We start from the raw sequence: 27,839 nt of genomic DNA, 5'->3' as shown, positions 1-27,839 counted from the left end.
TATCAGGAAAGCCAGTGGAGTGTATACAAAAATAACTTATTGGGGGAAAGGCAATATGATTTCTCTTTGGGGAAGAGTTCACTCAGTCGTTTGACTTCCTGGCCATGATTGATCCCTGAGGGTCCGTGGCTTTGCATACAATTGGCACCAAATAAATCAAGCAAATTTATCAAGCAAATTAGTAGACATGTAAATAAAGGGGACTTAATAGATACAGTTTCAATCAATAAACATTTCTTAAACACCTACTATATGCCAGGAAGAGTGTCGCATGTTACAGGTTGTTGTGTTTGTCCTTCCTTCTCGAAGAGGACTGTGACATCAAGATGATGACATGACCTGCAGCTGACTTTGATTTGAGTGAGGGAGGGCTGTGCAAGGTCACCACCCTCACTTTCTTCTCCTGAGCCATCCATATGTTACAAAAAAGAGGTAGAAGACAGGCCCACCCTCAGGAAATTCATACTTTAATGGAGGAGACAACATGCAAATAAATATATACAAACTGTACACAGGATAAATAGGAAATAATGAATAGAGAGAAGGCACTAGAATTAAGAAGGATGGAGAAAGACTTGCTGTTTTTAGTTGGGATTTAAAGGAAGCCAGGAGGTAGAGATGAGGAGGGAGAGCATTCCAGGTATAGGTAATTGGCAGAGAAAAAGCCTATAGCCTAGAGATAAACTTGTCTTGTTTGTGGAAAGGCAAGAATGCCAGTGTCTTTGGATTAAAGAGTGCTTGGTAGGGAATAAGGTATAAGAAGACTGCAACCCTAAGAGGAGGCTAGGTTATAAAGGACTTTGAATGCCAGACAAGATTTTGAATTTACTCTGGAGGTCACAGGGAACAACTGGAGTTTATGGAGTAGGGTAATGGCTGACTGGGCAGACTTGTTCTTTAGGAAAATCTCTTTAGTGGCTGAATGGAGGATGGATTGGAGTGGGGAGGGACTTGAGATAGGCAGACCCACCAGCAGGCTATTGCAGTAGTCCAGACATGAGGTAATAAGGACCTGCACCAGAGTGGTGGTGGGGTCCGAGGAGAGAAGGGGGCATATTTGAGAGATGCTGCAAAGGTGAAATGAACAGGACTTGGCAACAGATTGGACATGGGACATGAGTGATAGTGAGGAATGTGACTTCTGCGTCATGAGCCTGAGGGACTAGGAAGATGGTGTTGCCCTCTACAGTAATAGGAAAGGTTGAAGAGGTGGGGGAAGAGTTTAGGGGAAAAGAAAATGAGTTCTATTTTGGATGTAGTTAGTTTAAGATGGCCACTGGAAATCTAGTTTGAGATGTCTGAAAGGCATTTTGGCAATATGAGACAGAAAGTCAGCAGAGAGGTTGGGGCAGAATAAGTAGATTTGAGAATCATCAGCATAAAGATGATCATTGAATGCTTTATAGTCTATTTATATTTCCTCATTCAGTATGAACAGTTGTTTTGCAAGATCACATCCATTTCATCTGATGTCCCATTGGAGACATCTAAATTGATCAAGGTCTTTTCCCATTGAGTTGGAATGCCTTTTATTTGGAGCAAGAAACATTCCCTCCAGGTTAAGGTAGCAGCATTTTATCACTTATTTTAGGTGGTAATTTGATTGATTTCCTCATCATTCCCCTACCCTTCCACCTGTATATATCAAATATCTTTCTATTAGCAGAGATGTTTGTTGCCGAAATTCCCCCAAATAATTGCTTTTCTTTATGTTCTAGCTCTATTGATTTTTCTTTTGTGCCAAAGTGTTTCAATTTTATGTGATTGAAATGATCTCTTTTATCCTTTGTGGTCACTTCTATCTCTTATTTAGTTAGATATTCTCCTTGGAGCCATAGCTGCATAAGTTACTTCCTTCTATTCTCCAATTTTAAAATCATGTTACTTTATATTTGTTGAGTCTCCATTTGACTATGCCTATCTGACCTTAGGTTAAGTCTTTTCCTCTCTTCTGGACCTGTTTTCTTATTTTAAAAAAAATGAGAGAATTGGACTAGATCATAGATTCTTAACCTGGGGTCTGTGAACTAATTTTGAAAAAAAATATTTTGTTAACTGTATTTCAATGTAATTGGTCTCCTTTATAATCCCATGTCTTTTATTTTATGCACTTAAAAACATCCTTCTGAGAAGGTGCTCATAAGTTCTTCCAAGACTGCCCAAAAAGGGTCATTGACACTAAAAACGTAAGGACCCTAGACTACATCATTGACAAGGTCTCTTTTAACTCCAAATCCTATGAACCTGTGAAAAAGAGAAGGGAAGACAAGGGCTGATAAGAAACATTAGGAAGACATGAAATTTCCATGTGGTTTTGTGTGTGTATGTGTGTGTGGGTTTTTAAGCACTCATCTGGTATAGTGCAAGGAATGTTTGACTAAGAGTCAGAACACTTGGGTCCTAGCCTTAGTTCTATAACTTACTTATCTCTGTAAACCTGGGTGAGTAATGTACACTCTCTGAGTCCCAATCTCTTCATCTGTAAAACAGGCACAATTATACTTGCCTTGATTACCTCCAAATCAGCAGGAATTAGAGAACAGTCTCTGACTTGTATTAACTACTAACCTCACCTATGATTTAGACAATGAGTCCAGCCAAATTGTAGTGGGATTTAGTAGTTAATACAGGTCTAGCCAGACACGTGGTCAAGTCCAAGGTGATCAGCTAAGGCAGATAAGTCCATGAAGGCTAGCACTGTCCAGAGTCTTGGAGGTCAGAGAGTAGCTAGAAAAACACGCAATTTGCAACTTGTCCTGTTTTATACTGCCTACGTGTGGGCAGCCCTGGCCACAAGTGAATTCTTTAGGGTTGAGGCAGGGTCACAAGTCCTGTGATTATCACACATGACTGGGTGGGGTTCAGGATACAGAGTAGAGTTAGTTGACATTAATAGGATGGAACAAGTCTGAACTGGTCTGTTCAGTGTTCCCAACTCACATCAGAACTTTTCCATCTCTTTCTCATACCTGGAATTACCTCCCTCCCCACTTGTTTTATCTAAATGCCAGGGATCTTTCAAGACTGCTTAATCTCACCTCCACTGAAATCAAATCCCACTTTCTCAATCAAGAAGGACTCCTATGTTGGCTCCTCTGACCAGCTCAGCCCAAAGGAACCTCTCCTCTCTTTATTCCTGTAGCACTCTCCTCATTTTCTGAGTACTTATTTGTCAGTGGTCACACACCAACTTGTATATATGTGTATGAGATTGAATGTGGGTTCAAAAAGTCACCACCTGCGTAGCCTAGGTGAAATGTGAGTGGGTTGCAGTTGATGTGACAAAAGACTTTGGGACCTCGGTGTCCCTGCTAACTTAGCATAAACCAACAACAATGTTACATGGCAGGAAAAAACCCCAACAACTAATGAAACCGTAGGTCCCATTAAATGAAATAGCATGTTTACAGCAAGGGAGGTAATTAATGTCCCACTCTATTTTCCTCTGCTCAGATCACCTATGAAATGCAATATTTTGCCCCCTCAGATTTTCTTGACAAATATCAGCAAACATGAACACCCATACACACACAAAGAATATATGAAACAGTTGATCTCATTATACATAAATCTTTTTTTTAAAGTACATGTTAACCTAAACACTGTTTAAAACCTTAAAAACCAACACTGCCCTGCTCGTGTGTCCACTTTTGAATCTTTTGTTCTATCCTAGGTATTTCTAAAAGGGTAATGGACACTCTTTTCTTTCCTTTTTTTGCATCTCCATTGCTACTCTTCCCATATCTTCTCCCCTGCTACAAGTTATTTTTACCCCTTCTTTGTTTCTCTTGAGAGTACCACCATTCTTCCAGGCCCCCACATTCACAGCCTTAGAATCATCCTTAACTCCTCCCGATTCCTCGCTCCTAGGTCTTGATGATTCTACCTCCACCATACACATGACATTCTAATCCTTCTCTAAGTGGCTGCCTGCCCTAGTTCCAACTCTAATCACTTCACTGATACAATAGCCATCTGAGTGGTCCTCCTGCTTCAGGAAGCAGGAAGCTCAGGTGGAACCATGTCACTCCATTTCTCAAAATACTCCAGTGGTGCCCAATTGCTTCTGGGAGGAAATAGGAACTGTTTGGGCACTTAAAGCCTTTCCCAATCTGACTCCAAATGCAATGCACATCGCTGCACTTCACATACTGTATTCCAAATGTCTTCTTTGCTGGGCCTCCTCCACAACATTTCATCTTTCCACTTGATACTGTCTGTGTCCCCATTCCTGGAATACTGTACATTCCCTCCACAGTCCTACCTCTTAGAATCCCTATATTCCTTCAAGGATTAACTCGAGTGATTATTTCTCGAGGTAGACTGCCTCAGTATCCCTAATTACTGGAACCCTCCTTCCTCCAAACTATTTTGCATTTGATTATCTGTGTACATTTTATTTTCCTCCAGTAGGATATAAGCTTCTTAAAGCAAGGATTGTTTGCTCATTTGTTTCTTGTTTTATTTATTCATTTATTTGTTTCCCCAGAGCCTGGCATAGTCCCTGGTATATGGTAGATGCTTTAAAACAAAACAAAAAACTTGTCTTGTTGAATTCAATTGAGTATCCAGGCTTATAAAAATGAGGTAAGGTGACTGAAGTCCCTTCCAGTTAGAAGCATGTGAGAGTCAGTTTTCATTTGCTAGAGAGAGAAATTTTTTTGTGTCAACATTTATGTCTTGGAAATCCACTAAGGCTACAAATCAGGGCTTGATTTATTGTTTGGTTGGTTGTCCAAACTTTGAAAAGTGATGGAAACCGTGTTAACAATGAAGATTAAACTTAGAAGTGTGTCTTTCCCACTCCACTTATTAAACATTTACCAGCAGAAATCACTTCTTCCAATTCTAGAAAGTGCAGTGTGGATAATCAAGAATGACTGATTTGACTCATACACTGAAATAAGTATTGATCCTTCAAAGTAGTCTCCTGGAAAACTTATACTTGTTCTTTTTGAGGCAATGAAGGTTAAGTGACTTGCCCAGGGTCACACAGGTAGTGTGGATTTGAACTCAGGTCCTCTTGACTCCAGGGCTCATACTGTGTCTACTATGCCACCTAGCTGCCCCTAAACTTGTTCTGATGACACTGCTTTTTGTGTGTGTGTGTGGTATATGATTGTAATGGAATATTATTGTGCTATAAGAAAGGATAAGCAGGATGATTTCAGAAAAACCTGGAAAGAATTATATGAACTGATGCATAGTAAACAGAACCAGGAGAACATTGTACACAGTAATAGCTTCTGTATATAGTTCTTAATTGCTTTTGAGAATGGTTATACCTGCCCATAGGTCTGCCAACATTATATCAATGTGTCTATTTTACTACCACCCTTCTAACATGTATCATTTTCCTTTTTTTGTCATCTTTGCCAATCTGTTGGGGGTAGGTAGAATCTCAGAAATGCTTTAATTTTCATTTCTCTAATTAATAGTGATTTGGAGGGGTTTTTTTCCCATATGGGTAGAGATAGCCTGGGCATCTTCCCTTGAAAACTGCTTGTAAATACCCTTAGACCATTTATCTATATAGACCATAATCATATAAATTTGATTTAGTTTCTTATATATCTTAGAAATGAGACTTTTATCAAAGAAACTTGCTGCAAAGATTTCCCCTCAGATAATTGTTTCCTTTTGAATTTTAGCTTTATTTGATTTGTTTGTGTAAATCCTTCTTCATTTTATTCAGTCAAAATTGTCCATTTGTCTTCTGTGATCCTCTTTAGCGCTTGTTTGGTCATGAACTTTTTTTCTGTCTATAGTTTTGACAGGTAATTTTTTTCCATGTATCTCTATGATAACTGCTATTATTCAGAATATTTCTAGATTTTCTCTTTTGGAAATGCCTTTTGGGACCAGTTCCTACACAGTAAAATGACTCACGACTTTATAACTGCACCCTGTGTTTGTAGACTGTTCAGTCACCAACCTTATTCTGCAGACTTGTTTGCCTTTCATTATTATTGACTTCTGGCTATTTCCAAAAAATAAATCTACCCATGAAAGACAAAAGAGTTGCCCACCAGAGTTGATGCTTTTGTAGTTCGCCCTTTGGGGTCTTATTTGGCCATCTAGATTGTGGTGGGTAAAGAAAAACATCACCTTGTATGCTTAGAGTCAGGGCAGGTGGGCTGTGTAGTGGATAGAGTGCTGGGTCTGGAGTCAGGAAGCCTCCTCATTTTGGCTAAATTTGGTCTTAGCACTTATTAGCTGTGGGACCTTGAACTTGTTTGCTTTAGTTTCTTTATCTGTAAAATGAGATGGAAAAGAAAATGGCAAATAAACCACTCCAAAGAAAACTCCATAAAAGGAAACAACCACATATTTAGAGTCCCTATTTGCATCAAGTTAAGAAATGATCAAATACTTGTTGGTTAGCTGATCAAGCTCAAGATTGTGGTTTCCTTAATTCTAACAGAGGAGCCAGTCAGCTCAGATACATGCAAGATGAATTATGCAATTAAGTGGCAGGAATCTAGAGAGATCCGCCAATCTTTTCTCATCTTTCTCTCACCATTTCTCTTAAAAACAGTTACCCAAGGGGTGGAGAGCTGCTTTTAGGTATGGATTCTTGGTTCCTCGAGTCCAGTTCCCCACTAATTCTTTGGTTCCTATCCCCAACCTCAGTAACAGATCTGAGAGTCTCCATAAGAGTTTTTCCAATATCATCAGGACATAACTCTGCTTTATTGCAAATTGCAAAACAGATTTCATCTGCTTTAATTAATGATTATTGATGATAGTGAAATCTGATGAGGTTTGGGAAAAGGGGGATAAATTCTCCCAAAAACCAGAGCACAGGCTGGGCCATCCATAATGAATTCACAGATTTAAGCATTCTTGAAGTCAAGGTGGTAAAGATTTATTGTTATGCTTTTCAGTGGGCAAGAGTTCTTAGGGAACCTGCAATCTGAAAAAGGACACAGGTAAAATTTATATAGGATATTCTATAGTAAAACATGTGCCAACTATGCTATCTAGGTGATTCAGGGAGGGATTAGGGAGTGGTTAGTTCTTAAGGGAACATGCACTTTTAATATCTATCGTGCTGGTATTTTACCCAGAGTTCATCAGGAAATAGCCCAAGGGGAGGCTACATGGAGGTGTGGTTTTAGGGCTGAAATGTCACTAAGTCAACTAACTGTCAGGGCTGCCTGAGAAATACCCAGGCTGCCCCCAACAATGTCTTGTTAGACAAGATAAATGTAAGGGAGTGTACACATGTCTAACTCTAGTATACATATGATTGATCAGTGAGTAGTATATATCTTTATGACCCTGTACACAGCCAGTTCAGCCAGTACACAGCCAGTTCAGCCAGTACACGGCCAGTTCAGCCAGTACACAGCTGGTTCAGCCAGTACACAGCTGGTTCAAACTAATAAGTTCTATAGGTGCTGTTGGCTACTGTATCAGGAAGAGAGACAAAAGTTTTACTAGGGCAGGCTGTGCCAGGGACAGGCTAGGGAGAAATGTGATTTTAGAATTGGGGTTCAAGCACAGGGACCCAAGCACCCCATCAAAATCTATTCTCCCTCTCCTTTCCTAGTGATCAAAATAGTGCTATTTAGCTGGCTTTGGGATAACTGCTGGGCACCAAGTACTTTCAGAACCAACTTCTGGCTGCCCTACAAGAGGCCTGTACATGCTGCATAGAGAATGGGTTTTTCACTCTGACCGTCTATGCCTGATGTCCAACTCGAAAAGAAACAGATTCCTGTGGGCTGCATGTTGACTTAGAAAACCACAAGTTAATCTTATTTATGTTGTATTGTATTTTTATACATTTTATTAAACATTTCCCAATTACATTTTACTTCAGTCTGGCCGTACTCAGGAGTTCTACGGGAAAGCAGCTACAGACCATGAGTTTAACACCTCTGGTTTACATTGGATATGCCACAAATGCATCATTCTCCTCTGATGCATCCCTTCTGGTTTACAGCCAGGGCACTGGGTAAGCTGCCTTTTGGGATGGGCAATTTTATTTTTTTTCCTGGAACCTTACTTTGCAAGTCTTGAGCCTCCCAACCAAACTGTTTTGATTCCAAAACAATTCTAGTCCTGTTTTGAAACAGTTTCAAGCTATACTCAGGCTGTCATAGCTTTAGACTGTGGGATTCATTTCGCTTCATGGAATCCCTAGCTTTCTCTAAGACTTAGCTCAAGTGACAGGTCTTAGAGGAAGGTTATGTTGATCCTCTCTGCCTTGCCCCTCCCTCTCAACTCCCCCAGTTTGAAGAAGGGTACTTCCGTCTTCAGACTACTTTATAGAGTTTGTATTTGCTTATTTGTGTACGTTGTTTTCCCTAAATAGAATGTGTTAGATAATTTTCATCTTCCTCCTTTACCAAAGAGAATGTTGAGACTAAGACTGACTATAAATGGGGCTGTACGGTACCATGGAAGTACTACACTTCTCTCCTAAGAAGAGCAGAGATCTGATCTTAGAACAGGAGATTAAAGGGCTCTTTCCACCAGCTCCATTGTTATCTGCCTCCTTGAGTTATTTGCATGGGGCTGGTGCTAGTTGCCAGGAAAGTAATGGGAGTTCAAAGGAATTTGCTGACACCCATATGTCCGAGGGACCTAAAAGACTTCCTGTTGAGGAGGATGGTGAATATGGTTAGCAAAAAAGATTTTGACTTTAGTAACACCATTGGGTGCTAGCTGGGTGTGGCCATGGGCCTGACTTAGAAAAAGTGAAAACTTGATTAACCCCAGGTATGTTGGCGAGTATACACTGTATCAACTTGTAAAAGAAACCCAGCAGAAAATAACAGCTTCCGCCTGATGGAAAAGCAGCACACAGCATTTTGGAATAGAGGAACAACAGTTGAGAAGGTTGAATAGATCAATAGTAAGATATAGCTGGTTGCTGGGAGATGGAACTCTGAGATGTATTCTAGCCCATATGTAGCCTTAGGGTTGTGAGTTGTGCAGGGAGTGTCCCATCTCCCATCAGCAGTGTGGGACTCTAGAAAACTGAGCCCTTTTTATAAATGGAGGTTTTCCTTTTAAAATTGCTTTGCTATTTTTCTTATTTAAAGGTTTTGTTATTTGACTTAATAGTTCTGAGAGAATGTACTGGATGGAGGCTCAAGCCACACATGCATAATCATGATCAGACATATCATATACTAAATGTGGGGAAGCAAAAGTTGCACAGGACCCTAACTCATGGTGCAGAGGTGACTCTGGTTCTCAGAGGCTATGTCAGTAGATCACAAGGTCTGGTGGGTTCTACCAAACCAGAGAGACTTCACATGGGGAAGTCTATTCCCAAGGGCTCATCACCGCTTTGTTTGCACTGTGATAAACTTTTTAGTCAAAACAGCTCATAGATTCTGTTTATGAAGCATAGGGTTCTGATCCGCACCAAGAGTGAGCGCATTCAAGTACCAAAGCATAAAAACTGTGGTATGACCAGGGTGAGCCAGGGTCAAAGTTCTAACGCTCCCAAACAGATTCTTGGCAGCATCAGAAGTTTACACTAGGGGCTTCAGGCTAGGTTTACATAAGCCCACCCCTCCTTGCCTTTCATTTATTATGGAAGTAAAGAGATTTGCATTGTTCTTATTTTGACATTTTCTACTCTGCTGAAAATCAGAGACATGCTTGGGACAGTTACATCTTAAAAAACTAAAGAGCTCAGTGAAAAGGCCATCCTTGGCATTATCTATTTTGAGAATCAGGAATTAAATATGCTGTCGTAATTCACTGAGACCACTAGGTGACAGCATTGATGGGCCTGGAATAAACTGAGGGACACATCCCCATTGTAAGAGATAAAACTCTTATTTTTACCTATTGATGCCTCTCCCACTTGAACTTTAAGATGGGAAAAGCTTCTGGTTCTATTCCAACATGAGTTGATAGGATCACAGATTTAGAGCTGGAAGGAAGTGTAGGGGCCACTGAGTCTAAACGTTTCATTTTACAAATGAGGAAACTGAAACACAAAGGGAGCTGACTTGCTCAAGGTCATTCAGCTAATACACACACACACACACACACACACACACACACATATATGTATATTTTAGTGCAGGACTTGAACCCAAGTCTTCCTGCCTCTAAGTCCAGTGCCCAATCAACTCTAATATGCTGCCTTTAAAGACTCATACCACATTACAGTATTGATGCCTGCTTGCTGTGATGGGTATCAGGGGCTCAATAAGGACTTCACGTCTCCTAGTTTTCATTCCCCTTGACTGTCTTTGCCATTGATTCTCTCTTCTTTCCTCCTCCTCAAGTATCCCATTAAAGAATCATCTTTTGTTCCCCTGTTACATCCTCTTTAATGTCCTTTTAGAGGTACTATGCTATAATGCAATACACCTTCATCTTAGAGCCAAGAAAACCGGGTCTGACTTCTAGCGTAGAACACTTACTTCCTTTGTGGCCTTGGGCAATCTGGTGCCATGAAAGACACCCTGGATTTACAGAGAGAAGACCAACCTGGGTACGAATCCTGGGTCTGTCACTTACTACCCATGTGGCCTTGGGCAAGTAATTTCTTCTCCATGGACCCTGATCCTTACTTTGTAAATGACAGGGTGGGATGAGATGATCTCTCAGGTCTTTTCTAGTTAAAAATTCTGTTGACAATGACACTCTGAGAAGTAGAGAGTCTGTAAAATGGGGAAACACTAAGTGTTTCACTGGGCCACTGAGATGGCGCATGTGGCACACGGTAAAGGGCTGTATACATGGATGCTGGATCATCTAAGCACCACCTTTTCAACACTTCACTCTGGGAGCGGAGCTGCTGAGCACTAAATAACTAGTGATAATTAAAGATCTATTCTAAACAAAAAAGAAAAAAAAACCCATATTTTTCTTTTTTTTTTTTAATATCTAAGATATATATGTATAAAAAAAATCCACTTGAATGTCAGTGATGTGCTGGATCCCAAGGTCCTTTTCCAGTGCAGGGACTGAAGAAGCCAGGGCTGGCTGGGTTATCTCTTGTTTTTTGTCCTGGGAGAAATTGTAAGGCTGAACTGGTGCCTGGGACATTTTCCACTTCTTCCCTTTACTTTGAGCTCCCATGATTCACTCCACCCCCTTCAGAAGAGCCCACAGGGATGATTTCAAAACATGTAGTGGCACAGGTGGGATTTTCTCTCTTTTTAATTTTTTTGATGAGTCATAAAGCCATTTGAATAACTGTGTCAAGGCTTATTTCTTATGGAGAAACTTCATTTTGTTTCCTGTAAAGAGAAAATAAGGAAAACACTGCATCGTCCAGAGAAAAGAGTGACAAATTATTTCCTCTTTCTCACACTCTCTAACCTCCATCAAATGGACTATGTATATAGCAAACTTGGAATTTTGCACTACTCAGTAAATAAAAACTTATTTATTGATTATCAAGCACTTACTATGTGCCAGGCATTGTGCTAAAATTTAATCCTTACAACAATCCTGAGAGGTAGGTGCTACAATTATTCCCATTTTACAGTTGAGGAAACCGAGGCAGACAGAGATGATATGACTTGCCCACACAGCTGGTACATCTTAGAGGCTGAATTTGACCTCAGGTCTTCCTGAATGTAGCCTGGCACTCTGTCCACAGTGCCACCTAGCATCCCCTATATTAAAGTGATTTCTTTATGCTCTCATGGAATCCAAACAGGATTTTACGGTATCCAAATGAATAAAGCACTAGAGTTTCCCATCTGTGAAACTTCTTGGCTCTCCACAAGGGAGTTTCTCTTTCCTTCCCTTCACAAGCCCCTTTCTGGCTCTATATGACTCAGACCTGAAGGAGGGTCAGCAGAGAGCCCTAGGTGATGGACTCCTCCCCAGACACTGACAAAAAGGGCATTCAGTGGATGCCATACCTAAGTAATGGAGTGGCCATGGAAATTCCAAGGAGACAGTTAAGTTCTAGACCCTGGGAATTTCCACTGCATTTTCTCCTGCACTAGGCAAGACAGTCTGACATTTCAACTCACTGTCCTTCTCAACATGTTTACCTACAGGTCCCTTGTTTTTGATATATTGCCATTCAATGGGGCAGGTCTACACTATGCCTCTTTTTTGGGTTACTTTTATCTTTTTTCCCAGCAAGTCATATATGTGTACATATATGTATACACACATGTATGGATATATGTATATATAAGTATATATGTGTTTGTATATAGATACATACATACATACACACATACACACACATGTACATATATCCACTTTCCAGTACATTTTAAGGACTAGATCCATCTTCCTTTTCTGATTAATCTTTCCTCTGGTCATGTTCATCTTTCCACTGGCTCCCTTTCTACCTTTCTTAGGCTGTGTCAATTCTGACACTTCTCATGGATCTCCAGGGGGACAGTTAGCAGTGGGCACACTGGGATAAAGCCGAAAAAGTACTAGACTTGGAATTAGGAGTCCCAGGTTTGAAACTTGGTTTTCTATACTTACTAGCTATGAGACCATAGGTAAGTCATTTAACCATCGGTAAAATGGATATAATAGTGCTTTCCCTGCCGTCAACATAGGGTTGTTGTGTGGAAATCTCTTTGTGAACTTCATGAAAGTGGTACAGAAATATGAATTACTATTATTATTTTTCCCAAATGGCTTAGTATACAAGGGTGTAGTTTAACAAATAAGTATGAAATAAGAAGAAAAGGAAGGATAGAAGGAAGAGTGGACTCTGCCAAGGTGAGAAGATTGTGTCAATGAGGGACAGTTCTGGGGGCACATTATCAGGAGGGAAGAGAAATCCAAATCTAGGTCTACTCTGTTAGGTATTAGTAAGAGCTAGTCAAGCAGGATTCTTCAGGAAAAAAAAATTCAAACAAAAAATTTAGAAAGGGGAAAAAGGTGCCCTCCCTTCCCCCCTCCACCCCCTTACCTAGCCCTTTCAAGAACTTATTAACACCACTTTGTTCACCACTGGGGAGTGTCTCCAGGTACTCCTGTGCTCGGACCTCAAACAGACCTGTGGGAAACAGAAATAAGCCTCTTGAGTTGTCTTCTGGACACTTCTAAATAGACTAATTTTATTTTGATTTTTTAAAAATAAATGTGTATTTTGTTTTTATATCGCCACAGTTTCCTCCAATATGGCCCCTCACCGAATGAACCACTATAAAATGAAATACCACAAAACAAATGGTGTTTTTTTAAATACATAAAAAGAAAAAGGAAAAAAATCAAGATGGAAAAAAAAATCTGAAAATATGTATAATGTAAGACAATTGTAGACCTCCCACCTCTGCGAAGAAGTGGGATAATTCTATTCTTATTTAATTTTTAATCAATACCTTTTGGTTTGACATGACCTTCATTTTCCATTACATTCTACCTGCCTCACCCAGCAAGCCATCCTTTTATAACAAAGAATAAAAAACAAATGGAAAGAGAAAAACAAAACTGACCAATATATCAATCAAATCTGACAGTATATGCAGCATTCCATATCCACAGACCCTTTCCCTCCAACCTCTGCAAAGAAGAGAGGGAGGTTCCTTCTCATATCACTTCTTTGGGGCCGGTTTCACAGCTAAATAGTTTAATTTTTAATTCATTTTGTAAATTTAATCTAATTTTCTCACTGGGCACATTTATCCTTTTAGAGATATTCTATTTCCATTTCTGATCAATCATCAGCAAGCAGTAGCCCTACCATGTTAGCATTAAGTTTTGTGCCTTAAAAGCAGTGAAAGATGGAAACAATCAGTTTTGGAGAAGCTCTAGAAAGGCAGACACACTAATGCATTTATTGGGAGAACTGTGAATCGGTCCAATCATTTAGGAAAACAATTTGGAACTAATAAGAGGTTATATTCCCCAAGGAGTTAAAGATAAAGGAAATACCCTCTCATACATACCAAAATATCCAGAAGAAGCACTTTTTATGGTAGCAAAAAACCAAAACAAAACATCTGGAAACAAAGTGGGTGCCCACTGATTGGAGAATGGGGAAACAAGTTATGCTTCATTCATGTAATGTAACATTATGGATCAGGGAGAAAAAACAAATAGGAAGAATTCAAAAAAACTTGGGAAGATTACATCTGAACTGATGGAGAGCAATGTGAGAGCAGTGCATGTAATGATCACAATAATGTAAAAAAACCCACTAAAAACATCGAAACTCAAATGAGCACAATGACTGAACTTGAGGTCGTAACACCGGGACCTCTCTTCAGAGAGGTGGTGGACTATGGGTATGCAATGCAACATACCTTGTGGGATGGTTAATGGGTCAGTTTGTCTTGTTTGACTGCTTTATCATAAGAGAGAGTTCTTTGTGGGGCGGGAAGGGTTGTTGAGAAGCGACAGCAATGCTTTTTAAAAGCACCAATAAAGCATTTAAAGTTTCTACACCTTCAGCTTCAGTGAAATATTTCGCAATATGTCCACAAATACTTCTGTGTGCTGGTGGAGGTCTGCTTTAAAAAAACCCTTTTACAGAATGAAGACCCCTCTAATAATGTAACTAACCAGTCTCTGATTTATCTGCTTTCTTCTCCCTTAAATATCTCTTTGTACTTCGTGCTTCCTTAAGCAAATACGACTGTTTGCGTAGATAGCTATTTGTTTACCTTGATTAGTTTTCTGTCCTAGGCCATAATCTCCATGGGGTTAGGGCTTAGATCTTATCTCATCCTTGTACCCTTCACAACAGTTCCTTTCACATAGAGGGTACTTAATGTGTGTTCAATTTAAATCTGTTTTGAAAAAATCAGAGTTTTACATGCCAAATTTGCCTAAAGTTTATGAGATGGGCCACTATGTCACCTGAACCTAGTCTACTAAGGAACAGTTTGCTGATCCTAAGAGCACGAGCTTGGGAGAGCATTTTGTTGTGGTTGACATGAAGTCCCTGGGGTCAAGCATTGAGGTTGAACCAGTACTGAACCTTCACCAAATTTCTGAATGATTACTATTGCAGGTTTTGTGTTCAGACCCTAAATATCATTTCCTGAATAAAAAAAATCCATATGCATCTACAATGCTCTATGCTAATCCTTCTGGCTTAAAAGTCTAAACAGGGCTTTAGGTGGGAGAGGAAAAAAGCACTTGGACAGTTCTCTTCAGAAGTGTGCTGGAAACAGGATTGTTAAATTTTCAGTGTGAGCCTTTACACCTCAGAAATCAGCAAAATGAAGGCCTGATTTATTGTTTTATTGATTGTCTAGACTTTTGTTTTTGGTGAAGAATTAGACTTTAAAAGAACATGAGCTCTACTTACAGAGGGGACTGAGAATCCAACTAGGGTGCTGTACTCTGCTCCATCACAAAGGGGCACAAACCAACATCGATATGTTCAACACAAATGGGGCAGTGAAGTTGGGGTAGTGGAGAAGAATTCTAGCCCTGGAGTCAGGAAGACCTGAGTACAACCCTGAGCAAGTCTCTAAGCTCTCTCTGCCTCAGTTTCTTCAACTGTAAAATGAAGGTAATAATGGAACCTTCCTCACAGGGTTGTGAGGATCAAAGGAGATAATTTGTAAAAAGTGCCTAACGTAGTGCCTGGCATACTGTAGGTGCACATAAATGCTTCCTCCCTTCCTTTCCCCTACCCTTCCTGTCTTTTGTGTTACACATAACTAGTATGCTCTTAAACACAAGGTAGTGAAGGTATAGGGTTTACCAATGACCTCTCTGCATCCCTCACAGCAACAGAATAAATATGCCTCAACAAATGCTTGTTGACAGGTGGGGGGAGAAAAGGAATTTAAGGTCTTTCCAAAGGGCAAGGGAAGCTTCTGAAGGCAGAGTTTCCTGTCATAAGAGGTCTCCAAGCAGATTTAGGATGACCATATAGCAAGTATATTGAAGAAATTCACCCTTCGAGCAGAGCCTGGACTAGATATCTGAGGTCCTTCTAACTTGAAGATCTACTAATCTTGGATTTTTCCCCTCTACTAACTATCAATGACCCTTCTCTTTTTAAAGGAGAGAAGAGACAGAAGAGGAGGAAATGGCAGATGGTGGTGGGGGGAGAGAAAGAAATGAACTACAGAGAGTTTTCTAAGGAGTTAAGATTCCTGACTGATTTTTCATTTAAACTAGAAGAGACTGAAATGAAAGCTCTCTGTTAAGGAACTAGGATGTCACTGTGGGAAAGAAAATAAAAAGAGAGGGTGGTGGCCTTCACCACCAGTGTTGTGAAGGCACAGCTAGGTGGCACAGTGGGCCTGGAACTGGGAAGGACTGGTTTCATATCTGGCTTCAGACACTTCCTAGCTGTTTGATCCTGGTTAAGTCACTTAACTGCTTTCTGTCTCAGTGTCCTCAGCTGTAAAATGGCAATCAACAACAGCACTGTTGTGTGGAGAAAATGAGGTAATCATACAGTGCTTAGCACAGCGGCTGGCACATAGTAGGAACTAAGTAAACGTTAGCTACGATGATGACAAGGAAAGGGAAAGAGCTGTGAACTCAGAGTGAAAGGGATTGTGAAATAAGGACCACTCCCTAGTTGAAAGGTTAGATTGCTCAACATTCTTATTAGATAATCAGCCAATGGGGAGACGGTCTTCTATGCAAGGCCATCTCACTATGGGATCACATAACTGAATTTTTATATAGCAACAAAAAAGCAAAAGAGGAACTTCACAAACAGGATATTCATAGGTAACGTTTTCCTAAGCGCAGTAAGTGGGACAACTTGCCTTTACTGAGGCTGGGGAGAAAAACAGGTGTAGGTGCTTCAATTCTAATGAGGGATAATTTTTTAAAATGGAAGGCACTTGGGCCAAATCTGGTTTTCTACAAGGGACTGGAGCTCAAATTTAAGCTGTAGTTCTTACTATCCTGGTTAACTTTGAGAAAGTCATGCCACCTCTCTAGGCCTCAGTTTCCTTAACTGTAAAATTAAAAATTGGGACCAGATGACCCCTAAAGTCCCTTCCAGCTGTAGATCTATGATTCTTTGATTATCCTAAATGAACACGAGAGAAGGAAAGGTGATTAAGTTGTCTGTTGGAAAGGGCAGGGGATGGTAGTCAAAAGACACCTGTTAGCTGTGTGACCAGGGCCAACTCACCAAACATCTTTGAGCATCAATTTCTTTATCCATAAAATAGGGATAATAATACATGTCCTTCCCACCTCGAAGGTTTGTTGCAAGGACCAAATGAGATATGACCAGATCTGTAAAAGGCCATCTTGAGCAGCTTTCACCCACCAAATAGTGGGGTGCACTTAAAGCTTTCCAAATAAGAATCCTAAAGCTATTGTTCCTTGTGCTCCCCTTCCTACTCTGTACCCCTAATTAGACCCCAACTGGTGTCTGACTCTAGCTTGGGCACATTTAGTTGTCTCAGCACTCTACACCCTACCCATCACTTCCCTTCCCCTGCCCCATGTTGGGGGAGCAGACATTGAAGATGAGCCTAACCCTTCGCCTCCTGCTTCCGTAGTTCCCGTTCCTGGATGAAGCCCCGGAATGTCTGTGTTTCCATGAAGACTTCCAGGAAGCGCCGCAGGCTCTTGGAAGAGACAGCTTTTCGGAAAGCCTCCCGCTGCAAGGTCCTCTCCTCCCGTTCGTTGGCTGTCAGGAACAGGGAGTAATGGCCCACAACTTCCACGAAGAATCGGACGAAGGCTTCAGACACCACCTCATTCAAGGGACTGAACTCTGGGCCTGCAAGGAGCAGAGGGAAAGGTGGGGAGTGTGAGACGGAAGGAAACTGAAGAGGCTGCACTACAGCCTTTGTGACAAATGAATAAAAAATTTGGCCTGCCTATGATAGTACACAGAACAGACTTGCTAACTGATTTCCTGCTCTTCTTGGTAGATGTTTTATTATAGTGCATTGGTTATGGTAGTCAATAAAATGTTTGCAGAATTGAATTAAGGGAAGGGATGGGGCAGAAAGACCATGTATAATCCACTGTTAGCAGGCAGTGTCAATGGTGGATTGAGAGAGCCAGGATGACCCGGGTTCAAGTTTTGTCTTTGTGACCCTGAGAAAGTCACTTAATGTCTTAGTGCTCTAAGTAACTCTTGCAGCCTCTAAGTAGCAAAGACTATGCTGATGTGTACTGGTAGAGGGAATTTTTCCGCCTGTAGCAATGGAATCACAGGTCCAGGCCCTGTCCCTACGTACCAGCATGGTGGCAGAGGAGTGGAAGAATCCCAGAATACCTGGCTTTGGAGTCTGATTCTATTTAATACTTGTGTGAACTTGGCCAGGACACTTCAGCACTTTGGGTTCTCAGTTTTTGCATGTATAAAATGATGGGGTAAGACTAGAGTAAGTGTTCTTTCTTAGTGTGTGTGCATGTGCATATGTATGCGTGTGCTTGTGTGTGTTGGTCTCCTCTGGCAATACAGTGAAACTTATATAAGTGAAACTTATATAAAAGCCTTTTCAGAGTAATGTATTTAAATGCACAAAATAAAATACATAAGACTACAAAGGAAACCAATTAGACTGAATTAAAAATGTAATTTTTTTTCCTATCTAAGGCCTCAGACCTCCTGAAATCTATCCATAGATCCCCTGACTCTAAGGGGGACCCAAGGTTAAGAGCTGCTGGATCAGATGATCTCTAAGATCTCCTCCACGTATAACTCCTATAATTCCATGAGAAGCTATGTTCGAGCATTTCTTCTCCCATTTCTATTTTGTCTGTTTTTTTCTAGAATAGCCTCATTTTCAAGTTGCTTGGGAGAATGATATCCTCCCTGGGGCATCATCCCCTTTGCTTCCTACGCTTAATGACAGAGCCAAGAACCGAGGGACACAGTAAACATAGGGAAATGATTGGCAGTAGGCACAGTTTCGGTGTGATTTGAGCATTTACCATATTTACAGTCTAAAGGACCCTCATCTTGGTCGCTAGCCAGGTCATTCCTCTGCTCCAGGATGTGTTCCAGGGCTACCTGTAGCTTTCGGGGTAGAATGGAATCCTCATCTTCCATCTATAAAGCAGACATAAGCAGTAATGATTAATGATGCAGTAATGTCCTAGCCAAAGTCATAGGGATGTACATTGGCTAAGTCCCAGGGCAATTTTGGCTTGGTCTTGCCTCAGTATGAATCAGGGGATATGCATCATCCTGGGGAGGCCTTATGGATTTAGTTGAGCAGTGGATGCCCTGAAGTTAACTTGATCTCTGGGGAAGGAAAGGGAAGGGAGTATGAATGTTAAATTCTGGAAGATGAAACAGAAATTCACAACACTGGCTGTCAGGAAAAGGGAATAAATCTGTTGTCAATGGGAATTTCACATTCATGACTGTCATCTTGGTATGCCCATTTAATTTATAAAAAATTCTCTGTTCTTTGCAAGTTTTGATATGAGCTAAGTTTTCCTGTTGTTAAGATTATTAGTATAATATTAATGGAATAGGAAGATCTTCCCCATCCATTAACAGGCCTATGTGACCACATGTGTTCAATCATGGATGTCTTGTTGCTTTAAACTCTGGCCCAGCTGTGATACATCCTGAGTTACAAAGTTCCTCCCATTCAGGGAGGAACTTGCCTAAAGAGGATCCTGCTTAGGGGGAGTCTTGCTTGTAGGAAGGCTTTCACCTCTTTTGGTACTAAGATAATTAGGCACTGAGTCAAGAGGATTGTGATGCCTTCCTGCTCTGAAAGTGTATATATATTTTCAGGTTGGTATTTTGCTTATGAGAAGGACCTTTTGATTCCCTGGATAGGACTCTGAATAGCTGTTTGTTAAGAGCACCCACCTACTCAGAGATTTGGGTGCTTCCGTCCAATGGTGTATGTAGGTGGTTGTATTACTTTGTTCAGACAGTAGGAGCCCTGTCTATTGAATTTCCTGCTTATTTCTCTGCTAGCATTTTCTCCATGCTCAGGGTTTTGACCTTTGCCCTGAACTAGTGAATGACTTCTATGTGTTTAATTAAAGCAAGATTGTTAACCCCTTTGAAGCTGTCTTTCCTTTATAAAGCAGATCAAAGAACCTGTCCTAGGAAGCCATCCTGCTAGGGTGCTTGCTACTACAATCAGCCAGATAATTTCAAAATTGGCCAGTTTGGACTTTAGTTATAATACTTACCTTACCTATCACACAGGGCTGTGGTGAGCAAAGTGCTTTGGAATCCTTTAAAAAGCTATAAATGTGTGAGCTATTACTATTATTACTACTTAGGCACATATACTCACACTATTTAATAAAAATTATTTTGTTACAAAACATAAAAACTAATCTTTTTATTCATAGCATTTCTACTTTTGTCCAGCCTTCTCTGGTTATTCTCATAACTGACTATTCATGAGGGAGATGGCCTGCCAATCTTCTGCTCTCCCCAGCTCCTTACCCCAGAAACACTTCCGTAGCTAGAAAGTTGAGCCTCAAATAGAAGTGATTCAAAAACAAAGAAAAAAATCACCATGGTTAGACCATCTTACCTGTCTAAGGAAACGATTGTTTACAAGATCTACCACAAGGACCTGAGGGACAGGAGAGAGAAAGGGCTGTTATTTACCATTGCTGGGGCTCCTGAAATGCAGAAATGACTTCTTGCCTTCTCTCCTTTGTGCCACACTGAAATAGAGCAGAGGCTTGAAAGAAATAGGGCACTTTCTGTGGTTTCATGACCATGTCACTGCCACCACTAATGATAGGGGGAAAGGTCTACTGGGTTGTCCTCAATTGCTTTAATTCAACACTCAGACAACAAGCTGGGCAGAGGCGACAGACCAGACTTGTTCCCAGTCTTGTTTCTGGGCTTGGCTAACTTTTCTTAAGTGTTTCTCAACCATTTCAGTTCCTGGACTACTGTGACAGGGCAAAAGACAACTCTGATCATATTTTATATGAGCTCTCACTTATTTAAAACCTCCTCCACCTCTGAATTAAAACACAACTTTGTTCTTTGGTCTTCATCTCACTCTCAGTTAACTGACCCATGACCCACTTGTCATTTCAGTGTGAGGCAGAAAGGGCTGGGGTCACAGCTTCTCAGTAGGGATGAGCAGGGGAGTATAGAGAGGAAGAAGGCAGAGACCAGAGGGCCCGGTGCTCTCAAGCAGCAGCTGATAGATTTCCAGCAGTAACTTAGTCCTCTAGCTTTTTCTTCCTATGGGAGCCGAGAACCTCAGGAATCAGCACATCCTGCCTTGGCATTTTGGACCAGGCTGGAAACTCCTTGGAGAGCCTTCTTATCAAGAGAACTGAGCTGTTCTCTACTTTGGAGAAAGAGCCAGGCACCTAGATGTTGAATGTGGCAAGAGACTCTGGAAAAATAGGTCACAGAGGCATAGGCTTAAAAGCTAAGTTTGATGCCCCTCCCTGTTTCTCAAATATCAAAGGTTGGTCTCTTCTGGCCATCTTGAAAGATGAGAAAGGATATCCAGACATCATTCTTCTAGCTCCAGACTCAAAGTAGATAACCTGTAACTGACAATTCACATTTGATGTGAGTTCCAAGACACATTTGGCTAGGCCCTGGCAACAAATGGTGCTGCCAGGATTGGTCTGCTTCTCTTGAATAGTCCTGGGAAAGGATGAAGAGGGTTGTGGAGATATTTAAGTACTGTGTCAATGCCTAAGGCTTTGTTTAGAATGTGCCTTCTAATAATCTCTTGAGGCATTCTGGGACCAAACTGTATGATAGAATCCCAAATGTTCCCCAGTCGTCCCTACCCTTATCCCAGATTTGTTTGACTACTTACTAGACCAGTAATGAAGTTGTGAGCAGAGCCAAAGAAAATCATTTTGGTGTAATTTGGAAATGATGACTAGGCTTTTCTCTACTTTGATGACTAGGCTGTGAAACAACAGGAACTTAATGATGGATTACATTTTAAAAGTTTCTAAAAGTCCTCATGTGAAAGGGGATTCACTGAAAAAAGTAGCCATTAAGTGACTATCATTAGTTGTAACTGAGCCACATTCAACCTAGAAGTGTTCTTTGTTCTTCAGTTGGAATAGGAAGGGTTTGGGGGAGCTGGGGAAAGGGACACTGGCACCTTGAATTGATAAGAAACAAACACTGCAGCTTAGTCCTCCAAACAGACAGCCCTGGTCAGTGGTCAGGAGGGTCTGCCTCATAGCATGGAGAGAAGGCCAGAATGCCTGTCAGCGCTCTGAGTTCATCATAGACAGATGGTAGTGAATGGTAAGAAGGATAAATGCTGTGCTTATCCTTGAGATGACTGAACTGTTAATTAAGGATTCATGTGTAATGACAGTCTAGCAAATGAGCTGAACACTTCTAATACTCCCCACATGGAAGAGACTAAGGAACTTATTTATGGGAGAATCACAATGTCATGCAATAAAAGTGCTTTGGAGAGACTGTAAACACTGTCTACCTGGTTCCAGTCAGCCAACCACATGGTTAGGAGAAGCTTTTTGATTGGCTGCATATCTGGAACTGGGGTTCCTTCCAAAGGCCTTAACTTGTTTCAGAGGGGGAAAGGCCTGAGACCTCTCACCTTATAGCACAGCTTCTCACCTAGTGCTGTCGGCAAAGGACTCAAACCACAAGAGGTCAATCCAAGAAGTAATAGTGAAAGCTGACTGAGGCCTTCTGAAAGTGAACTCAGTTCTGGTTCTTCAGCAGCATCCAAGGCTATGTCATTAGCATATGGTAACCAGTTACAGAAAGTCTAAGCATGCTTCATTCCCCAAAGGCATCTCTGTTACATGTCATCATGACCCACCAAAAGGAGGTTCCCCAGCTTCTACACCATCAGAAATATCAACATCAAGCCATTTGGAGCATTACACACAGATCCAAGGAAACAGTCTGAGTTGGTACCTTCCATCAGCTCTGAATTTTAACAAAGATGTCATTCCTGTTTGAGAGAAGCTGAACCATCCCGGGAACTCACCTCTTCCAAGGGCAGCTCCTTGAGCAAAGGCAGTGAGCTGGAGAGCAGCCCAATCAGGAAGGGAGTTGGTGAGCACACGATGTCAATCATAGATGGTGGCAGTACGGGGATGTAGGTATGTTGCCAGGTGAAGGGATAGATGAGGGCCACCATAGCATGGCAGCACTTCGAGAGGGTACTGGTGACCAGGCCATAGAACAAAGAGATAAGATTATTTCAGGAAGGTGAACAAAGGATGAGAACCTCAATGCTCAAAGCTTGCCTACGGAGATTGTCTTCTTGGGCACAGAGTAGGTGGTGAGACCTTTCTGAGAAAAGTATAACAGAAGTATTTAGAATTACCCCATGGTGGAGACTGGGGACCCTTGCTCATATGTGGTTCTATTTTACTGAGTCTGAATATTTGTACATTAGACTAGAAAAACAGCAATCAAAGGCTTTCATGATTTCCTTGTTGGTGAAACACTCAGTACCCTATAAGAGTATTTCCCAAACTAAGTTCCAAAGAACTCTGGGAATTGCCCAGGGGATTATTGGGGATTTTGCTTGTTTTTGTGCCACTGCATTAGCATTATGCTCTTAATCTGATCTTCCACCTCTCAGAATCCCTTTTAGGACTCAGTCTAAAGGCCACCTCCAGCAGGAAGTAGCCCCCAGCTGCTAGTGGCTTCCCTTCCAAGGCCATCCCTCATCTACTCTCTTTATCTTGTATGCATCGCTTTATGCATGTGTTGTGTTTCTTATAAGAATGTGAGTTCACTGAGGGCAGGAACTGTTTTTGTTTATTCTTTGGATCCCTACTTCTTTGCACAGTGCTCAATAAATGCTTTCAGACTAAGGGGAAAGACGTGCTTTCTGATATACTTAGAAGATACTTCCCCTCTAAATAATAAACATGAAATTATCCTTGTATCAAGAGTACTGTTAAGGCACAAGCGCAGTTCTCACGGGAATGGTCTCGGGTCAGGTAAAGGTGAGGGCTTCTTGAAACTGCTGAGCTCTCACGAGGCCACCCAGAGGACAGCTGGGAATTGAGGGAGTGAGACACGAGTTATCTTGTTTTCCACCTCTTCTCAGTGGGAACTTGCTGGGGAGAGCATCCCACCCTTGAGATTGGTCTGTGGTCTGAGCACACCTTTTTTTAATTGGCTAAAGGGCTGAGAGCATGCATGGTCTACTAGCGAACTATGCAGCTGAGAGAGCTTAAATGGGGACAGGAAAGCCTGAGAGGGGGGTTTCCTTTCTCCTCAGGAAGGAGAAGGGGGCTCCCGTGGGGAGAACTCGCCCTGCATGCTGACATGTAGCTTGTATCTGGAATAAAGCTTACACCTCTGCTTCACTCTGGCGGTCTCTTCTCTCATATGTTTATCTGGCTGATCACCCAAGACCTGAGATAGGTAAGAGGACCCAGCAGCCCACGGCATTAGGCCGGACAGAGTACTTTATAAGTAGGTTTGGGTTTTTTTTGGTTTTTTCGAAGGGGGCAGAGATAAGAAAATAGGCTTAATTTCCTCTACTTTATTCCAAAATTTTCCCAAAGCCCAACTTACGATGGGAATATTCCAAATTCCCACCTAAGGCATTTATAGGTTCAAGCCCCATAAATTTGTGACAAATTACATTGCAAGTGGCACTCTATAAAGTTGTTTGTTTCTGACTCTTCAAGACTCCATCTGGGGTTTTCTTGGCAAAGGGACTGGAGAAGTTTGCCATCCATTTCCTTCTCCAACTCATTTTACTGATGAGGAAACTGAGCTAAGAGGGTTAAGTGACTTGCCCAGGCTTACACTACTAGTAAGTGTCTGAGGTCACATTTGAACTTAAGAAGAGGAGTCTTCCTGACTCCAAGCCTAGCACTCTACCCACTGCACCACCAAGCTTCCCTAACTTTGAGCCTAGAGTCAGAGTTGTTAGTATACCTTTTACAATAGCTGGCTCCCTGAAAAGATGCTTATAATTTAGATTTTCATCAATCAAAGCCTTTTTTCTCAGTGACTATCATTTCCCCCCACAAAGAATTTATTAGTTTTCAGTTTTCAACAATCACCTCCATAAATTCCAAATTTTCGTCTCTCTCCCTCCCTCCCCAAGATGACATGCAATCTTATATGGGTTTTTACACATACTTTCCTATTAAACACATTTTCACATTAGTGACTACCATTCTTTCAGAGATAATCTGTCTTCATTTTTCATTTTTCCTCAACAGGCAAAAAATCCTAACGGTCTAACTTTGAATCCCTATGTGCCACTTACCTGCCCCTTCTACCTTTCTAGTGCCAAGTCACCAGCCAAACTTACTAATGGAGTTCCTCAGGTAAAAATTAATCTGGGGACAATCTCGCTACATACTATAGTTTTCCTGGAATGTGAACTTGCTAATTTTTTTGCTTTATGAAATCATTTCCAAACTTCACAGTTTGGGGTGGGAGCTGAATTTTCTAAATAGCCCTGGTTTACTCCTTTAACTACTCAAGCTATTCTTTTCCTTTCACCATTTTGGATGAAAGGTTTTCCAAAATATAATATACTCATTTGCCCCTTCAGTCAGATTATACTGAATTCAATTGAATTACTTTCTTAATGAGTCATTAGGAACATCAATTACTGCCCAGTTTTGCAATATCCCTCGATGTGGTGTTTACTGTCTCAGATTGGCCTAAGAAAAATGCCCCCAGACCGCTGCACTTGAGTCCTTGTGTCTTCATTTTATAATTTTGCTCTCTTCCCTGTGTCTGTTAGGTTACTAGTGATCACTTTTCTTTATGCAGCCCTTCCTTTCCCATCTCATTTGCTACTGCTAGTATGTTGTAGGTTTAGAAATCAAATAAAAAACATTGTTAAACTTATTATGTAAAAAAAAAGTAGATAGATTTTTGAGTAAAGGGATGGGGGGCTGTTTTATAATGTACCTGACCTCTAGAGTATGGGATTTTGTGAAACTGAATCTTTTAGATTTATTTTTATTGATGTCTTTGTTTCTATATTGCCTTTAATTCTTAATATATCTCTCCCTGCTCCCCATGGCAGCGAGACATACTTTGTAATAAAAAACTAAAGGAAAAAATTCAGCAAAACCAAGCAGCTTAGCAACTTCCTCTGACAATCTATGCATCATTCCATACTCATAGTCCCCCAGCTCTGCCAGGGAGACAGGGAAGTACATTTTCTCAGCTGGTGGGAGAGCCAAGCTTGGTTTGACACTGATTGATTCATCTTCCATCCAGACTGCTCTCCTGGACTTTGTGATCTCCAGTAACTCATCATCCTGCAAGATGACATCAGCTCTGAAACCTTCTCAGTATCCTCAGGCCCTAGGGTCCCTCCCTCTTTCTGACTGAACAGGGTAGACATCACAGAACTTCTCCTAGATCCTCCATTTCAGGAGGGGGCCCAGGGCAGTTACTTCATCTTCTTCCACCTGGCTTTGGGAATTATCATGCCCTCTCTCTGGGTACTCTTCTTTTCTTCCCCCCATACCCCTTTCACTGGGGGCCATCTCCAGTCTTCCTGATCTCTATCTGGCCCCTGGACTCAGATGGCTCTGGAGGAGAAAGTGAGGCTGGTGACTTTGCACGGCCCTGCCTCACTTAAATTCAATTTACATGCAAGTCACAGCATCACTTTCCTGAGGCCATGGTCCTCTCCAAGAATGAAGGACAGACAACAACAACCCCTTTCCTCTTTTTTAGGGCTGTCTTCCCCCAGTAGATTATGAGCTCCTCAAGAGCAGGTAATGTCCTTCTTATGTTTTTCTGATATATATGTGCTTAGTACAGTGAATGGCATAAAGTAGGAACCTCCTGTTTACTGACTATGGACTGCTGTGGATACTTCGGGCCTTTTTTTGTTTTCTTTCTGGTTCTTGGCTATGCTCTAGAAAGGCAAGGTTGCTCAATTGCTTGTTCGGGATAACTGGGTTCTGGATTACTGTATTGGACTTTCTTAACGTAAACATCAATTGAAGTAGGGGAGAATCCTCCTCCTTTACATTAAAATAAAACATACTTTCAGTTTGTGGGCTCTTACCTGCTAAGGGACTACTTAGATATTAGCTACACTTGTAAACAGAACAGATTGATGGTAAGGCAAAGGGATAGACCAACTAAGCCATAAAAATTAAGGTCTCTTACTAAAGGAGGAAAACTGAGCCTGAGAGAAAATCGAGAGAAATTAGACTATAGACAAGGGATGGAGACATTATTAAATCACAAATATGAACATGTTTGGTCCAGCCTCCCTCATTATACATTATACATATATAAATGAGGAGACTGATATCCATGGAGGTTGTGACTTGTTGAAGATCCCCCAGATAATAAGAGCCAGAGCCAGGGGTACACTGGAGCTGGCTCAAGAGAGTTCATTATTAAATTTTTACCATAAGCATTTACACCTCAGAAATCAGCAAACACAATAAATCAAGGTTTGATTTATTATTCTGCTTATTGTACAGACTTAAGAAAAGGATGGGTAAATTTTATTAATGTAGATTAGACTTAAAAGTATGTTGTACCCACATTTCTTTTGAGGGATGGGGAGCTAGTTGGTAAACAATTACCAGAAGACCCCTGGGCAAACTGAGCTTCAACCTCAGACTGTGATTTTCCATCTCATCTTTTCCATCTCATCATACTTCATCCTCTCTCCAAGATCATCTCTGTGGTCCTTTTCAGCTCAGAACTTCTATGAAGTTTTTTTCTTCTAGCGTGGGTGTGGAGGAAATGGGATGGATTTTAACTGAGTCACACACATGCCCTTTCAACCCAGTCCTCACGGAAAAAGGCAAAATTTTTTTAGTAAGCCTTTCAGTGTCCAGCATCAACTTAGGTGTATATATATCCATATTATAGATAAATATATATATCTATATCTCAATATATATACACACATACATACATGTATATACACACACACATGTACACATATACACATACTTCGACATTAATTTTTAAACATTCTGAGTTCTAAATTCTCTCCCTCCCTCTCCCATTGAGAAGGCAAGCAATATGGTATCAATTTTAAGTATGAAGGCATACA

At 41.1% G+C, this 27,839-nt stretch overlaps 1 protein-coding gene across 2 annotated transcripts in view; it reads right to left on the bottom strand.

Annotated features, from left to right (window-relative positions):
- Nucleotides 1-10,843: 10,843 nt before the first annotated feature.
- Nucleotides 10,844-27,839, bottom strand: part of DENND2A (DENN domain containing 2A) — a 127,109-nt gene continuing 110,113 nt past the window's right edge. For both annotated transcript variants that reach the window (XM_072652567.1, XM_072652568.1), the window contains exons 14-19: nucleotides 22,800-22,977; nucleotides 20,370-20,411; nucleotides 18,790-18,907; nucleotides 17,378-17,623; nucleotides 12,878-12,964; nucleotides 10,844-11,222 (exon numbers count right to left, since the gene is read on the bottom strand). In XM_072652567.1, the coding sequence (XP_072508668.1) occupies nucleotides 11,191-11,222; nucleotides 12,878-12,964; nucleotides 17,378-17,623; nucleotides 18,790-18,907; nucleotides 20,370-20,411; nucleotides 22,800-22,977 (703 nt within the window). In that variant the 3' untranslated portion in view covers nucleotides 10,844-11,190. The remainder of the gene's footprint in view (nucleotides 11,223-12,877; nucleotides 12,965-17,377; nucleotides 17,624-18,789; nucleotides 18,908-20,369; nucleotides 20,412-22,799; nucleotides 22,978-27,839) is intronic.

This window comes from Notamacropus eugenii, chromosome 3 (assembly GCF_028372415.1).
Source record: "Notamacropus eugenii isolate mMacEug1 chromosome 3, mMacEug1.pri_v2, whole genome shotgun sequence".
Lineage (NCBI taxonomy): Eukaryota > Metazoa > Chordata > Mammalia > Diprotodontia > Macropodidae > Notamacropus > Notamacropus eugenii.
The sequence above is the reverse complement of the archived record's forward strand: the minus strand, read 5'-3'. Positions and strand labels throughout refer to the sequence as shown.